Source organism: Pistacia vera, unplaced genomic scaffold (genome assembly GCF_008641045.1).
Source record: "Pistacia vera cultivar Batoury unplaced genomic scaffold, PisVer_v2 Contig437, whole genome shotgun sequence".
Classification (NCBI taxonomy): domain Eukaryota; kingdom Viridiplantae; phylum Streptophyta; class Magnoliopsida; order Sapindales; family Anacardiaceae; genus Pistacia; species Pistacia vera.
This window is the reverse complement of record NW_022196265.1, coordinates 676,007-693,721: the sequence shown is the minus strand read 5'-3', so window position 1 is coordinate 693,721 and position 17,715 is coordinate 676,007. Positions and strand designations below refer to the sequence as shown.

The 17,715-nt window shown below is 36.8% G+C and overlaps 1 protein-coding gene across 1 annotated transcript; it reads right to left on the bottom strand.

The window, feature by feature from the left end:
• Positions 1-1,793: 1,793 nt before the first annotated feature.
• LOC116144063 lies at positions 1,794-17,256 on the bottom strand. Its single transcript, XM_031429520.1, has 4 exons — positions 16,927-17,256; positions 16,558-16,753; positions 16,098-16,297; positions 1,794-2,216 (listed from the first exon to the last, which is right to left on the bottom strand). The coding sequence occupies exons 1-4, from the start codon at positions 17,254-17,256 to the stop codon at positions 1,794-1,796; spliced, it is 1,149 nt and encodes a 382-aa protein (XP_031285380.1).
• Positions 17,257-17,715: the final 459 nt, after the last annotated feature.

The window sequence follows — 17,715 nt, the reverse complement described above, 5'->3', positions numbered from 1 at the left end:
TGTTCTTGGTCATTTTCACTCCCCACTTTTTCATCTAGTTGTTTTACCCTTATTCTTTAATTTCTTTCTATTACTTTACAAACACGTATTTATCTCGGCATCACACCACATGTATTTTCCATAATCTTCCTACCACTCTATTCTCATAGCTAGCATACTTAATACATTATATTTATCATACTCACTTTTCACTTAAACACGTGATTCTATGTGAAATGACCATTTTGCCCCTATTGAAACTTTTATGGAATTCCTCTATAAAACTCGTTAAATATATTCACTATAACTATAAAATAATCACTACCATATTTCTGAATGTGGGTATTACATTAAACAATATAATGTGCAGACATCATAACTGAATGTGCCAACACTTAATTCATAAGTTGACAAAATTACTTACAATCTCCGCTTTTGTCAAACTTATGAACAAAGCAAAATCTTGATCAAACGATTAACACAAACCTATCTCAAACAAAGATCATCAATAAAAAAACAGAGACAGGTGCCCTAGAGTAGGTGCCCTAGAGCCAATCATATCGTTGTATATTGACTCTATGGATCATGATTATTCAATCTATAAAAGGCATCGCTTATATTATGTAAAGCATATTCCATATATATGTATTAATATATGTCCTTAGAGTGGTTGAACCGTGACGAGAGAATCAAGCAGTGATAAGTCTTGATTGTGAGATCCCTATGATCACTTATGGTGGCCATCTTAGAAACATCTGTAGCCCTAGTATTATCCTGACCTAGGGCATAGATAATACAGTAAAGGCTATCATAGCTTTGAATGACCCTACTAGATGGTAGTGACAGATCTCACATGTCAAGATTGTTTGGTGACAAATTGGTACAACATATGGGTGCTTGTTATTCACAAGTTCATCGAATTGGCCTATCAAAAGATTCCATATAGATGGTAACCCTAAAGTCCATGGAATACATCCTCTAATAGATGTTGGTTCATGTGGTCCTTAGACTTGAGATCACCAAAGCACCATGTATAACTATTGGTGTAGTTTGACACTAGCCAAACGTAATCCTATTTAGGGTTAGCAGTATGGTAGTGATTGGTTGCATTGAGAATTACATCATGGCTATGGTGGATTGACAAAGGATTCATCACTCCTAGGGGTAAGAGAAATTACCTTGGTGAGATTTTTGGTAAGAGACAACGACCTTGAATCTGTGGCCATAGTGGAATAGAGTTGATGCTCGGTTGGTCGATTGGTTCAATAACCGAATCTGAATATGTCAAGGTGGTTTGTACTTGAAGCTGACATTATTTCTATGTGATGCAGCGAGTTAGTGTAACAACAAGGCTAACACTCGACTATACCTTTAGAACTGATAAACAAATCTCAATCATAGAAACTTAGGCCTTAAATCTGAAAGAAAAATTGAATAATTCATTCAATATTCTATCTCCTCAAAAGAAACGAATAATAAGTTTATATAGGGTGGTTACAGCCAACCCTAACAAGACTCTAATTAAACAAGGAAATAAAATCCTACTTAAAATGAAAACTAATTAAAACATGAAATCTCAATTGTTGACTAATTATAAAATAAGAAAATAAAATTTAACTAAATTAAAACTTCCTAAATCAACTAAACTCCTAATTAAAATAGTAAACTACTTGAATTCCTAATATGAAACCCTAAATAAATAAGAAAATCAAATAAAGAAAGGGAAACAAAATTAAATTCTAATAAAATCCTAATTTAACACTATTTTCCCTACATCATACTCTCCCTCTTAAAAATAAACTCGTCCTCAAGTTTCAATAAGTTGGGTGATACTTGAAGTAGAGTAATAAGTCCTCTTTTGGAGCAAATAAATATACGTTGTCATTGATCTTCCTAGGAGAGTTGTCACGCACTATAGTCTTCAAGTCAAAATAGAATGTTGTCGATGTTTCATCCTTTTGATCCTTAACTTGAATGTGTTCTTCTTGCTCAAGCTTCTCCTTTAGGACAACTTGATTTTTCTCAAGCTTCTCCTTTAAGACAGTTTGCTTTTGCTGTTGTTCAATCTTTTCTTCTTGGAGAACTCGTTCAACTTCAACGTCTACTTCATGCTCAATCTCCTTTGATGTGTGATCCTTAATTTGTAACATCTCATGATCTTCATTGGCTTTAAGAATTTCTTTAGGAAGTGCTTTATGCTTCTTGTCTTCTTCCATAACTGGTGAAGCATGTATTCTCTAAAGAAGAAAACTTTTTTTTAATTCTTAATTGTGATTCTACATCAAAGGCTAATTGAAAACATCAAAAAATGTATGGTCAAGTCGTAAATCAATTTGAGCTTGTATGTTTATATTCAGCCCTTTAAAGAATCTTAAAGCTACTCTATATGGATGTTCGCTATAGTCAAGGTGGAGTAACAACCGTCGATAGTCACCAATATATTTTCAGACAGATCTCTGACTCTAATGGCATCTTTGGTATTGCTGGAACAAGATCTGCTCATAATCAGGAGGAAGAAAATCCCTTTGTAACAACTGTTTCATCCTCTACCAAGTTCTAACTGGTGCTTTCCCCTCGAGAAATCTTATGGATTGTAATCCTTCCTACCATGCAAAAGCTCCACCCTTTAATCTACACACAACAAGTCTCAACCTTCTTCCTTTTGGAATCTCCATATATTAAAAAAAAATTGTCTATTTCCATAATCCAATCTAGAAAGTTTTCAATATTTAAATTACCATTAAAGTAAGAAATATCTACCTTTAATTTGAGTTCATTGGTATCTCTATCCCTATAATCACTTCGTCCATATCTAGCATGCCTCCCAAAATCCACAAAGTAATCATGTTTTTCATCCGAATCTTCACATAGACTTGTTGTCTACATCTGTTTGCAAAAACTGGTATGCCGACAGGCAGTTCGTGAGCCACATCATCTCCAGTATGTTGCTTCTCGTCATTCCAATTTCTATTAGCATATTTGCTCAAAGCATCAAGTCAATCTGCAATTTCTTCAAAGCGTCATTCCAAATGTTGGAATCTGAGATCCATTCATTGCTCCAAAGCTGTCAACGCCACCCCTTGTGAGGTCTTAGTTCCTTGATCTTCACCATGAGAACCATCGCTGCCTATAACTTCACTTGCCATTAGATCAGACAAATTTTACTTGCTTTGATACCAACTGACGTAGTGAGTGAGCGCAATAAAACAAGGCTAGGACTCCACTGTACCTTTAAAATTGATAAACAAGTCTCAATCATAGAAACTTAAGCCATAAATATGAATAATTCATTCAATATTCTATCTCCTCAAAAAAAAAACGAATAATAAGTTTATATAGGGTGGTTACAGCCTATTAGGAATCGATATACTCAATGCAGCGGAAAAAACAAATATTTAAAGGATAAATCGATTCCACTAAAACCAAGATCATAGTACATATTATATAGTTAATACGTTAAATACAAAATCTATAGAAAATATAAACGATCCAGACAAAGGTCAGAGATCTTATGCACGTTTGGAGGCTCCTTCACTTAGTCTCTGACTTGGATTCGCTACCGACTCAAAGTAGAACTGAACCAGTGGTGATCCACACGAAGATAATCAGAAAAACCAAAGAGGGATTTGCTAGATCCTCTTTGGCTTCAAGAATCAAGTAAACCAAAGACTATCAAAGGGAGTCTTTGATTCAAAAACCCCAAGGGAGGCGTGTGAGAGAGATGAGAGAAAGGCCAACCTTTTCTTTCTTTCAATGATTGAATAATAATGAATCAATTATTCATTCTCTCAACACGCATGCACTTATATAGTGTTAGAGTGTGTGCCTAGAGCCAATCAATCATTGTAAAATTGAATCTTTGTAATAATGTTCATTGATCAATAAAAGGCATTTTATTCTATATCGCGTAAATCATTATTGTATGTATTGATATATGTCCTTAGAATGGAAGAACTGTGACGAGGGTATCAAGTGTTTCAAATCTTGATAGTGAGAACCCTAGGAGCTTATATGGTGGCCATTCTAGAAACGTTCGTAGCCTTAGTACTGTTCTAAAGTAAGGGCACAGATAATACGGTAAGGCGATCATAGTGTTGAACGACCCTGTTGAAAGGCAATAACTGGTCTCACTTGTCAAGGTTGTTTAGTGACAACCTGGGGCAACACATGGGTGCTTGCTATAGGCAAGTTCACTGGACTGACCCACCAGAGGATTCCATATGGATGGTAACCCTAGTGTCTACGGAACAAATCCTCTAACGAATGGTGGTGCATGTGATCCTTAGACTTGAGATCACCAGAGCGCCTTGTGCATCGATTGGTGTAGTTTGACACTAGCCCAACGCAGTTCTATTCAGAGTTGTTAATAGGTAGTGATTGGCTGCATCAAGGAGTGTATCAAGACTATGGTGGATCGACAGAGGATTCATCACTCCCGAGTACGGGAGAAGTTATCTCACGGCGCAATTCAGTAAATGGTAATGACACTAAAACTATGGCCATATTGGGATTGAGTTGTTGCTCTATCTAGATTATTATTCCGGTCATTGGTCTAGTAACTGAATACATATATATCGAGAGTAACTGAGGTTGATAGTATTTATGTGCCTTGGTCTCATTGAGATAACAGATGATGAAAGGATTGGATTGTACGGTAACCATATCGTTGACAGGTAGCAGCTTCGCTGAATCCAAATCTATCGAGTGGCCATAATGCCTTACTAGGGGCCAATCTTGGTCTGTGTATAGTGAGACGATTAATTGGTGTTAATCGCAATACTACACACTACGGGTATGATAAGGAGCCTATGGGTCACACACATAGAAGATAATTTAAGAACCAGTTTATAAGAAGGGTGTTTTCGTCTTTTTAGGCAAAATGGTATTTTGGTAATCTCACAGTGCAATTAAATTTGCTGAGGTCATAGCCTTTATTTAATTTGTTAGTAAAATTAAATAAGTGAAATTATATTTAAATATGTGTTCGCATATATTTAAATGAATTATTGTTATTGTTAAATGTTAATAATATATCAATTTAATTTAATTGAAATAATAATTAAAATATCTAAATGGGGCTGTTTGGACATAGGGGTTATTTGGGTTGGTGCCCAAGCCTATTCCATAAGCGAATAGGGTATTATGTGCACTATATAAGTGCAGAATTTTTGTGAAATATATAACATTTCATTCAATCATTAAGATTAAAAATTCCAGCCCCCTTTTCTCTCTTCCCATGCCAAATTGCTTTTGTGTTGAATCAAAATATTATTGATTTTGTTCTTGGTTCTTAAGGCTAAAAAGGATATAGCAAATCCCTCTTTAGTTCCTTGGGGTTATCTTCGTGTGGACTACCGCTGGTTCGATCCTACCCTTGGGTCGATAGCGAAACCTGTTCAGAGACAAGTTGGAGGAGCCTCCAAACGTGTGTATGATTTCTTAACTCTAAACTAATTTTTCTGCAGATTCTAATATAATGTATGAACTGTAAATTTGTGCCCTGATCTTGGTTCTAAGGAATGATCCATGTTGTAAATAATTTTGTTTTCCACTGCCATGACTTGATCATTTCCTAACAGTGGTATTAGAGCCTAGAGTACCAGATTTTATAGTTTTATGTATGGTTTATTACATGTGTTTGATTGATAACATGTTGCCTTGATGAATCTGCACAAAATCTACCTTGAAAGCATGTTTCAAGAAATCAATTTAATTGATTAATTTAATTTGTTGATGATCTGCAAGTTTGGTATATTGGGTTATGGATTTTTATTGAAATCAAAAGTTTAGATTGATTGCAAAATCTGTTTGGCGTATTTTTGGTAGAGGGTTGAACTGATCTGATGCTACAGATCAGTGTATGCTCGCCGCAGCGATATAACCCATCGCCACGGCATGCATTGTTTGGTGTACTCACTGATTACAAAATTAGCGCTCGCCATGGTGATATAACCCATCACCACGGCGATCATCCTTAGCGCGATCGCTGATTGAATATTAGCGCTCGTCGCGACAATCGTAGTCTAAGGTACGCGCTAACGAAAATCAGTTCTCACCGTAGCGATCGCACGTGGTGCATGTATGCAACGCAAGTCAACGCATGCTGCAACGATCTAATCCATCGCCGTAGCGAGCACACTTTTGAGTGCATAAGGGCCAAAGTGAAAAGTTTCAAAACTTTTGGACCAAATGTAGATCTGCAAATTGTTCGGGGCTAATTAATAATTCACCCACCCAATTCAAAAATTGATTGTTTTTGAAATGTATGCCATGTACTTGTTTGTATATTACATGGTGCCCGGTACATGAGCCTTAGACCTATGGTAAATGTTTTAAAATTTTTGGGTATGTATGGTTGTAATTTATTAAATAGGGTCTGCGTGTCCTGCCTTTTTCCCCTTCTCGATGTACATTCTTTTCTCATCTCATTCCCCTCGAATGTTAATCGGGGTTTCTAAATTTGTTGATGTAAAGAATTTTGTATAATTATTCTCACTGTAAATTTAGAATGATGTTTTTGTAATGTACTTGAAGACGGATCAAGAAAGAGACAATCATACTTGAAGACTCAAGATTTTATTGTAGGACCCCTAGGTGACCTACCAATTCCTCTAGGCTCGAGGAAATTGGTTTTAGTTGGGCCATGTACCGGCACTTTTTAATATTTTGTTTAGAATGCATGCTAAGGTTGAATGTTAAATAACATGCCAAAACAATGTCATTCTAACAATGATAATAATCTGGTGAGACATTAAATAATAACCCCTCAATTAAAGTATATTAAGTCACGTATGCCTTCCATCACCATGGTTTTAATCAAACCACTGTTCGTCGGAATCTTGTTCTCCAAAAGGAAGGGTACACTTCTACCAGTGGGAGGTTAAAATTCATTTGAGTTTTCCTTAATAGTGATGGGTCGACTTAAAATGACGGTTTTGCTTGTTCGTCAAAGAAAAGGTTGATAAATGTGTCATAGGCATAGTAGAGAAGTGCACATGTTATGTGTACGTGGTGACATGTAGTGTCCACTCTACTAATACTGAGAATCACACTTGAGGACGATGGTTGGGGCCATTGGGTTGTGTGATTGGCTTGTTGGCTTCTTCACATTTGAGGTTGATAGTAGGAGCTGTCAACTGGTGTGGATTAAGTTTGTTAACCTACCTAATCAACCCATTTTGGCTTGTTCGCCAAAGCGAAGGCTTGAAATGGGCCAGATGGGATCTCAATCCACTAGGAAAGTCAACGGGCTTTCCCAAGTTAATAATGAGGGCTATTGACTTGAGGAAAATAGTGGGAGCGTCGTTTAATAAAAAACCATATTAAATAATAATGAACTTTATAATGACTTTATCTTTTCTACAATTGTAGATTCACCAAAATGAGCATTATGAACTTGCGACTGATAATCGAGAAAGAAAACAGGTTGGATGGATCCAATTTCTCAGACTGGTATCGTAATCTTCGGATTATACTTAAGTCGGAAAAGAAATTGTATATCCTTGGAAAGCCATACATGGCTAAGCCTGATCCTGATGCCACTCAGGAAGTAAATGACACTTATCAAAAGTTCATTGATGATGCTGATGACGTTCAATGCCTGATGTTAGCATCGATGACACCAGTGCTACAAAAGCAGCATGAGAATATGGATGCTGTTGCCATTATTCTACACCTCAAGGATCTTTTCGAAGGAAATGCTCGACATAAGAGGTACAAGGTGTCAAAAGCACTGTTTGGAAGTTGTCTGACTGAGGGAGTCCTAGTTGGTCCTCATGTGCTCAAGATGATCAAGTACATAGAGAGGCTTGAGACTTTGGGATTTGAGTTGGATGCAGAATTACAAATGGATTTAATTCTGCAATCCTTGCCTGACTCTTATGCACCGTTCATAATGAACTTCAATATGAACACGATGGTGAAAACCCTATCAGAGCTTTTGAACATGCTGAGGACTGTAGAGCAGGACTTGAAGAAGTCCAAGCCTGTTTTACTGGTTGCTGCCAGTAAAGGAAAGGGTAATGGCAAGGGTAAGGCCAAGGCTAAACCCAAGCCCAAGCCCAAGCCCAAGCCCAAAGGACAAGGTGCTCTTGGGCCTTAGAGTGGCATAGGGAAGGGCAAAGTAGTATGCTTCTATTGTGGCAAGCCTAGCCACTGAAGGAAACACTACAAGGCTTTCCTCGCAAGAAAGAAGAAGTCAGATGCTACGACTTCAGGTATATTTATGATTGAGATTAACTTCTCTCCCATAACATCTTAGGTCATTGACACAGGATGTGGTACTCACATTTGTACTGATGTACAAGGGCTAAGGCAGAGTAGAGTGCTCGCCAAGGGAGAAGTGGACCTACGAGTTGGAAATGGAGCACATGTGGCTGCACTGGCTATAGGGACTTACTGTTTATCTTTGCCTACAAGCTTGTTGTTGGAACTACATAATTGTTATTACGTACTCTCTATTTCTAGAAATATTATTTCACTATCCGCTTTGGATAATATAGGGTATCATTTTGAGATATCTAATGGATTGTTGTCCTTTAGTTTGAATGGTATTCTATTTGGAATTGCAAGGTTATATAACGGGTTATATGTTCTTGATTTAAACAATAAGGATATTCTCAATGTTGAAACCAAGAAAGATAAACATAGCGATCAAAACCAGACATACCTTTGGCACTGTAGATTGGGTCATGTTAATAAAACCTGCATTGTAAAACTTCAAAGGGATGGAGTTTTGAACCCTTTTGATTTTCAGTCAATTGAGGTATGCGAGTCATGCCTGTTAGGCAAGATGACCAAGTCTCCTTTCACAAGACAAGGTGAAAGGGCTACTGAGCTGTTAGGCATCATCCATAGTGATGTAGGTGGTCCACTAACAGTTGAGGCCAGAGGTGGATATTCATACTTCATCACATTTACTGACGATTTCAGTAGATATGGTTATGTCTACCTTATGAGACATAAATCTGAAGCCTTTGATAAATTCAAGGAATTCAAGAATGAAGTACAAAACATGTTAGGCAAAAGTATTAAAGCTCTTCGGTCGAAACGAGGAGGTGAATACTTAAGTTCAGGGTTTTCTGAATTCCTAAAGGAATGTGGGATAGTATCACAACTCACAATAGAGTGTTTGAAAGGAAGAATAGGACCTTACTTGACATGGTTAGGTCCATGATGAGTTTTAGTGATCTACCTGCATCATTCTAGGGTTATGCCCTAGAGACTGCGACTCACATTATGAAATGTGTGCCATCAAAGTCTGTAGACAAGACTCCATATGAACTATGGAGTGGGCAAAAGCCCAACTTGTATTATCTAAGGATTTGGGGTTGTGAAGCTTATGTTAAGAAATTGACTTCGAACAAGCTGGGCCCAAAATCCTATAAATGTATATTTGTGGGGTATCTAAAGGAGACCAAAGGATACTGTTTCTACCACCCAGAAGAGCGCAAAATTTTTGTTGCTCGATCTGGTGTCTTCTTAGAAAAGGAATATTTTCTAAGAAGTACTAATGGGAGAAAAGTAGAACTCGATAAAGTTCTAGAACCACAAGATATACTAGACGAAGGACAGGATGATGTGCCATAGGAAGTGTTTGAACATCATGAGGAGGTTACTCCACAACTTGTGGATCAAAGTGAACCACCTCAGGTAGCACAGGAGCTACGTAGATCTGGGAGAGTACGCCATGAGCCCGAGAGATACGGTTATCTCGTGACTCAACATGGTGACGTACTAGTCTACCAAGACGATGAACCCAGAACCTACGAAGACACTATATCGAATCTAGATTCCGTTAAATGGCTTGAAGCCATGAAATCTGAGATGGACTCCATGTACCAAAACCAAGTGTGGTCTCTGGTGGAACCACCTGAAGGGGTAAAACCCATAGGGTGTAAATGGGTCTTCAAGAAGAAGACTGACATGGATGGCAAGGTGCATACTTATAAAGCACGACTGGTTGCCAAAGGTTTCAAACAAATTCATGGCATTGACTATGAAGAAACCTTTTCGCCGGTTGCCATGATTAAATCCATCCGGATTATGCTTGCAATTGCTGCATATCATGACTATGAGATTTGGCAAATGGATGTCAAAACTGCTTTCCTGAACGGAAACCTTGAGGAGGATGTGTATATGACACAACCTGATGGTTTCGTTCTTGATAGTCAAGCTAATAAGGTATGCAAGTTGCAGAGATCCATTTATGGACTCAAGCAAGCTTCAAGGAGCTGGAACATTCGTTTTTGAGAAGCCGTAAAAATTCGGTTTTTCAAGAACGAAGATGAGCCCGTGTTTACAAGAAAGTGGAGTGGGGCGCAGTAGTATTCCTAGTGTTGTATACCGATGACATACTTCTGATCGAGAATGATACCAAACTTGTAGTCGGTAAAGACTTGGTTATCCAAGTGCTTCTCCATGAAGGACTTAGGGAAGCAGCCTACATCATTGGAATAAAGATCTATCGTGATAGATCGCGTAGGTTGCTTGGCCTAAGTCTGAGTGCATATCTTGACAAAGTACTGAAAAGATTCAGTAGTGAAGAATCCAAGAAGGGATTTCTTCCGATGTCACATGGTGTTTTCTCTCTAAGGAATTGTGTCCTAAAACACAAGATGAAAGAGATAGGATGAAGAGGATCCCATATGCATCAGACATTGATCCATCATGTATGACATGTTATGTACTCGATTGATGTCTCATGTGCTTTGACACTTGTATAGATATCAATCGGATCCAGGTGAGCGTCACTGGATGGCTGTCAAGAATATTCTTAAGTACCTAAAGAGAACTAAGGATATGTTTTGGTTTATGGAAGGGAAGATGAGCTCACTGTAGAGATACAGTGATGCTAGTTTTCCAAATGGACAAAGATGATTACGATCGCAATCAGGTTGTATTTTGTCTCAATGGCGTACAGTGAGCTGGAAGAGCTCCAGCAAAGCACTGTAGCGATTCTACAATAGTGGCTGAGTATTGCATTGTCAATGCAGCAAGAAGGCAGTCTTGATTAAAAAGTTCATTACTGAACTTGGTGTGGTTCCCACGATTGTTGATCCTATGACATCTATTGTGACAACAATGAGAAATTGCTCAAGCTAGGGAACCACAGTCTCATCAGAAGTCCAGACACATACTCAGACGATTCCATCTCATCAGAGAGATAGTTGAAAGGAATGACATGTAGATTAGTAAAGTGCGTACTGACACAATCTCGCAGATCCACTAACAAAGCCTCTGTTGTAGCAAAAGCATGAAAGGCACTTGAGATCATTTGGTATAATACATGAATGATTGGCTATATGCAAGTGGGAGATTGTTAGAGTAGATGCCCTAGAGCCAATCAATTATTTAGATTGACTCTTTGTGATAATATTCATTAATCAATAAAAGGCATTTTTTATCTATATTGCGTAAATCATTATTTTGCAATATGTATTGATATATGTCCTTAGAATGGTAGAACTGTGACGGGGGTATCAAGTGTTTCAAATCTTGATAGTGAGAACCCTATGAGCACATATGGCCATTCTAGAAACGTCCGTAGCCCCAGTATTATTCTGAAGTAAGGGCACAGATAATACGGTAAGGCTATCATAGTGTTGAACAACTCTGTCGAAAGCCAGTGACTGATCTCACTTGTCAAGGTTGCTTGGTGACAACCTGGTGCAACACATAGGTGCTTGTTGTAGGCGAAGACACTACAGCAAGTTCACTAGACAGACCTACCAGAGGATTCCATATGGATCGAACCCCATGTGTCATGGAACAAATCTCTACGATGTGTGGTGCATGTGATCCTTAGACTTGAGATATCAGAGCGCTGTGCACCGATTGGTGTAGTTTGACACTACCTACGCAGTTCTATTCAGAGCTATCAATGCGGTGGTGATTGGCTGCATCAAAGAGTGTATCAAGACTATGGTGATTGATAGAGGATTCATCACTCCCGGTATGGAGAAGTTATCTCACGACGCAATTCAGTGTATGGCAATGACACTAAACGGTGGCCACAGTGGGATTGAGTTGTTGCTCTATCCAGTTTATAATACAGTCATTGGTACAAAACTGAATATATAAATTGAGAGTAACCGAATGTTGACACTATTTCTATGCCTTTGTCTCGTCGAGATAACATATGATGAAAGGATCGAATTGTACGGTAACCATATCGTTGACAGATAACTACTTTGCTGAATCCGAATCTACAGTGGCCATGATACCTTGCTAGGGGCCAAACTTGGTCTGTGTATTAGTGAACGATTAATTGGTGTAATCGCGATCTATACACCTGCCGTATGATGAGGAGCCTATGGGTCACACACATAGAGATAATTTAAGACTCAAGAAGAAGAAGGCGTTTTCGTCTTTTTAGGCAAAGGGTATTTTGTTAGTTCCACAAGTGCAATTAAATTTGCTGAGGTCGTAGCCTTTTATTTAATTTGTTAGAAAAATTAAATAAGTGAAATTACATTTAAATATGTGTTAGCATATATTTAAATAAATCATCATTATTGTTAAATGTTAATATATATAGATTAAATATATATTAACTGACTTTTAATTGAGATAATGATGAAATAAAATAAATATCTAATTGGGTGTGTTTGGTAACATGGGGTGTTTGGGTTGGAGCCCAAGCCTATTCCATATAAGAATAGGGCAATTAAACTTTACTATAAAAGAAAAAGGTTATTTGTAAAATGGGTAAGATTTTCATTAGTTCATTTTTCATTGTAAAAGAGATATACACACAGCCCCATTTACTCTCCCACGGCAGTATTTCATTTTGCCCAAAATCAATTCATTTGATTTTTCTTCTTTAATCTTAAAGCTAAGGAGGATCTAGCAAATCTCTCCTTAGTTCTTTGTGATTGTCTTCGTGTGGACTATGTGGGTTCGATCCTACACTTGGGTCGGTAGCAAAAACGTTCATTGACAAATTTGGAGGAGCCTCCAAACGTGCGTATGTTTTCTAAACTTATGATTAATTTTTTCTGCAGATTTCTACTTTAATATAAACTGTAAAATTATACCTTTAATCTTGGCTCTTTGGGAACGATCCTTATATTATGATTTTTGATTTTCCGCTACGTATATGGACCGTTTCCTAACAAGAGGTTTATGAGAACTCTTGGTTTGCATACCTTGTTGACAAGAGCCACAAACTTTACCTTTTAGGAATTTAAGTTTGGGCAAACCTTTCACGTCATCCACCTTGGAGAGTCTCACAAGGTCTTTGAAGTTCATGCACCCAAGCTTTTTGTGCCACAAATCAACACAATCTATCTTAGTGCTAAAGCAAGAAACTTGATTAGTCAATAAATAGCAATTATCATGTAATATTCCTTCTAGCTAGTATACTTGGGAGGTATAAAATGAAAACTCACTAAATATATCATAGAAAAACATATATGGATATAAGTATAAGGTAGTGGGCCCAAAAATAGCATTACTTTTATATACAAATCTCTACATCAAGTACCATAGTCACAAAAAGAAACACAAAAATACAGTCTGACAGTGTTGCCTTTCTCCTCCGCTACTTGACGTCCCATCCGACCGCATCTCATTTACTACCTGCAAAAAAAAGTGAAATCAATAGGGTGAGCACTAATTGCTCAGTAAGTAAACCCACAACACTTCTATTCTTTCTCCATTACTCATATTCTGAATTTTCTTTCCTTACACCAAGCTTCTCTATTCTTCTCTGTTTTCTACGATTCTAGTTTCTCACTTACCGATATGTAATCACAAATAGGGAAACTAACTCGAGATAGTAGAAATAGCATGATGCATATGCACAGATGCATAAACTTTTCTATACAATGCATTTTCTTTTCTGTTTTCCTGTTTTCTTATTTTCTTTTTCTTTTTCCTTTCTTTCTTTTCTGTTTCTATTCTTTCTTTTCTATTTTTCTTGCTTTTCTATTCTTTCTTGCTTTTTCTATTCTTTTCAATCTTTCTTTTCTATTCTTTTCTTTTCTTTTCTTTTCTTTCTTTACCGATTGGACTCGGTTGAGGCATGGATTCGAAACCCTGGCCGTGTGAGTGTATTCTCAAATTCTTTCTTGAGTACAGTCCTCGTCCACATGCACTTCTTACGGATTGTACAAATTCTTCTTTCTTATTCTGAGGCCGCTCACTAAAGGCGGCGTGCATGTGGGGTTATTCTTCTCTGTCACTCACGGGCTCCCCATCGCGACAACCTTCTCTTCTCTTATCTTTTTATATTTCTTTAAGTAAAATTTCAGATTTGAATTGTTCTTTAATTATATTTCTTAAAACAATAATTCTACATTTAATTGCTTTTCTTTCTTTCTCTTTATTCTTTAATGTTCTCATACATGTATATGTGCATGTAAATATGCTCATTCTTTGCTATTCTTTCTAAATGCAAATGCTCAAATGTATGAATGCATTATGGCATATTAAGATATCATTATGGAACTAATATTCTCTACCAACAACATTTCCATAACAAAGTAATAATCCAACATACTCATGTATTGCACTTTCTTTGACATTTCATCAAACACCTTACATGCACATACAAACCCTAAATTGGTTACACCTCCACATATCTCTCAAGTCACCAAAATTGGAGCAAACAACTCCCTAAAGCCAACAATCAACCTAGCCGAATTTCATCCTCCACCTTTCTACATCCATTCTTTCATTTTTCATCCAAAATCTCATCAACTCAACACATACAAATACATAACTTCTCATCACATACCAATAAATCAATTCTCATCACATACTAATAAATCAATTCTCATCACATACTAATAAGTCACTTCTCATCACATACTAATAAATTACTTCTCATCACATATAATAAATTACTTCTCATGGCCATGAAATTCACATATCAAACAACCTCAATTTTCAATCCATAATTCTCATCATCCAAACACACATACAACATATAAAAATTTCTCTACACAAGTATTTATCCAATCAAAGCTAAAGTTGGATTCACTTACCTTGAATTTGAGCAACTCCAACACTATAATCTCTCTTTGGTAGAATTCCCTTTTCTTCTTAAACCCTAAGCACATAAAACCATAAGAATTCAAAACTTTAAAATTTAAATCTCACATCTTGGTGAGAGAATCTTACCTTTGGATGCTTATGATTGAAAATCTATCAAATTGTAGCCAAAATCCTATGAATTTCCTTGAAAATTGAGTGAAGAAATTTGAGAGAATTTTAGGGTGAAGGTGGTGTGAACTATGGGTAGAGTGGCTAAGGTTTCTCTTCTTGAACTCTTATTACATAATAATATATATATATATATATATATTCCCATTTTACCCTTACACTTTCTAAAAGTTTCATTTATGTCCCTTAGTCAATTACAAAAATGCCCTCATTTTTATTAACTTCTTCATGTTATTCTGCTTTTTTTCACTCCCCACTTTTTCAACTAATTATGAGTGAAAAGACCATTTTACCCCTAATGAAGGTTTAAGGAATTTTCTTCACACTTGTTCAAGATAACTTTAACAAAATTCAACTAAGGGTATTAGGGCATAAATAAAGCTACATACCTTGATGTGGGCATTACATATCATTTGACATTTTTCCTTCAAGCAAGGAAACACCTTCACTATTTAGGACTTGACACTTGGTTTTGGAAAATTTCACAATAAAGTCCTTATCACAAATCTGACTAATGGTAATCAAGTTAACTTTCAATCCCTCAACATACATGACATCATTCAACAAGGAAAAACCAGGTATATCAATTGAACCTTTACCAAGAATTTTACCTTTCTTTCTATCTCCATAGTTAACATGACCAACATCAAATTATTGAAGATTAGTCAAAAGGGATTTGTTACCTGTCATGTGTCTAGAACACCCACTGTCAAAGTACCATCGATCATTTTGAAATGCAAGCAAGGATGTATGTGCAGCAAGACAACTTACATTAGACTTGGGTTTCTACACACTTTTTGTCTTTGAAAAAACCTTTGGAAGTGGTGACATTTGAGTGAGCATTTCATGATTTTCATGACACTTTTCAAATAGGAAATGAGTTTAAAGCATTTTGGTCTGGTGTGACCTTCCTTATGACAGAAATGACAAATTAGAACAAACCTTTTTACCTTCAGAGATTGATTGTCAGCAGCAGCAATAGCAATAGAAAGAGATTTTGAAGCCTTGATGAATATGCACACACCAAATGTATATGTGCCCGCACTTGGAGTGAATCCCAAACCTGATCTATCTTCAAAAATCTTCCCTTGATCCAACACTTCATCAAGATTGTAAGAAGTTGTATTTAACTTCTCAATAATGGCCTTAGCTTCAGTTAGTTCATTTAAAACTTGAATTAACAAAATTTCTTTGTTGGTTAGTTCAAAGAACAAGATTTTCATTTTATCAGACAAAATTTCCTTGTCTTCTACCAAAGTTGAGTTTTCGGCTTCAAGAGATTTAACTTTCTTGATTACATCTTATCATAGGTTTTTTGTTGCTCTTTATAGATATCACTAGAATCATTAGAGGTCACACTCTCACTATCCTCTTGATTAACCATAAAAGCCAGGAAATTCTAACTCTCACTATGTTCATCTTCCTCACTCTCATTTTCTTCCTCATCACGCTCACTTAGGTTAGCAGCCATTGATTTACCCTTTTTCTTCAGTGTTGGCACACTCAGACTGGATGTAACCATAACCCTCACACTCAAAACACTTAATGCCTTTGATCTTATTTTCATGTTCTTTTGAAAACTTTTTCGAAAAGAAGCAGGACTAGACTGGTGAGAAAATTTTTTCACATAAGGTTGTTTGCCTTTTCTAGCCACATTTTTTTTTTTTTTTTTTTTTTTATGTTCTTTTTCAAAATTTTGGCAAAGTTTTGTGTAAGTAAGGCACAATTATCATTATCCACATCATTTTCATCAACATTTTCAAGGAGATTATAATTTACCTCATGCTTCAAAGCAAAGCCTTTACCTGGCTTCTTGTCCCATCTTTTCAAACTGAGTTCGAAAGTTTGTGAGGATCCAATCAACTCATCCAATTGCATGGCATCCAAATCTCGACATTCTTCGATTAAGGTCATCTTTGACATAAATCTCTTGGGCAGTGAGCACAAGACTTTCTTGACAAGTTCAACATTACTATAGACTTTACCCAAATCATAACACTCATTAGACACATCACATATCCTTCCATGAAAATCAATGATTGTTTCATCTTCATGCATAGTTAGATATTCATAGTCAGTAACCAATCCGCCAAGCCTAGTCTTTTTCATAGTGTCTGTTCCTTCATTTTCGACTTGGAGTTTATCCCAAGCATCTTTTGCAATTTCACAGTTAGCAATGATTCACATCTGATTTACACTAATAGCATAAAACATGGCATGAGTGGCTTTTGAGTTAAAGTTAGCAAATTCTAACTCCGTCTTGGTTCACTCTTCTATTGGTTTAGGTTTGGACAGTTCATCTTTAACAACTATAGGTTCTTTCCAATCACTCATAACTGACATCCATACCCTCTCATCTATAGATTTTTGGAATACTCTCATCCTAGGTTTGGCTAACCGTATACCGACGAGCACAACTTCATAATCGGCCGTTGTTTGAGGCAACGAATCCAAATCTAACTGCCCCTAGAGTCTGGTCCCCATCCGGGCTCACGAGTAATAGTTCCATGCCTAAGCCTTTCTTGTTCAATGAACCATTGACGTGCAGATTCCAAGTGGTTAAATCTA

Coding starts and splice junctions, on each gene's coding strand:
- LOC116144063 (XM_031429520.1), bottom strand. CDS start 17,256: ATGAAAAAGACTAGGCTTGGCGGATTGGTTACTGACTATGAATATCTA. Junction 16,298..16,557: donor GAGTGAGGAAGATGAACATA/GTGAGAGTTAGA, acceptor AACTAACTGAAG/CTAAGGCCATTATTGAGAAG. Junction 2,217..16,097: donor CTGACAATCAATCTCTGAAG/GTAAAAAGGTTT, acceptor TTTCTTCTTTAG/AGAATACATGCTTCACCAGT.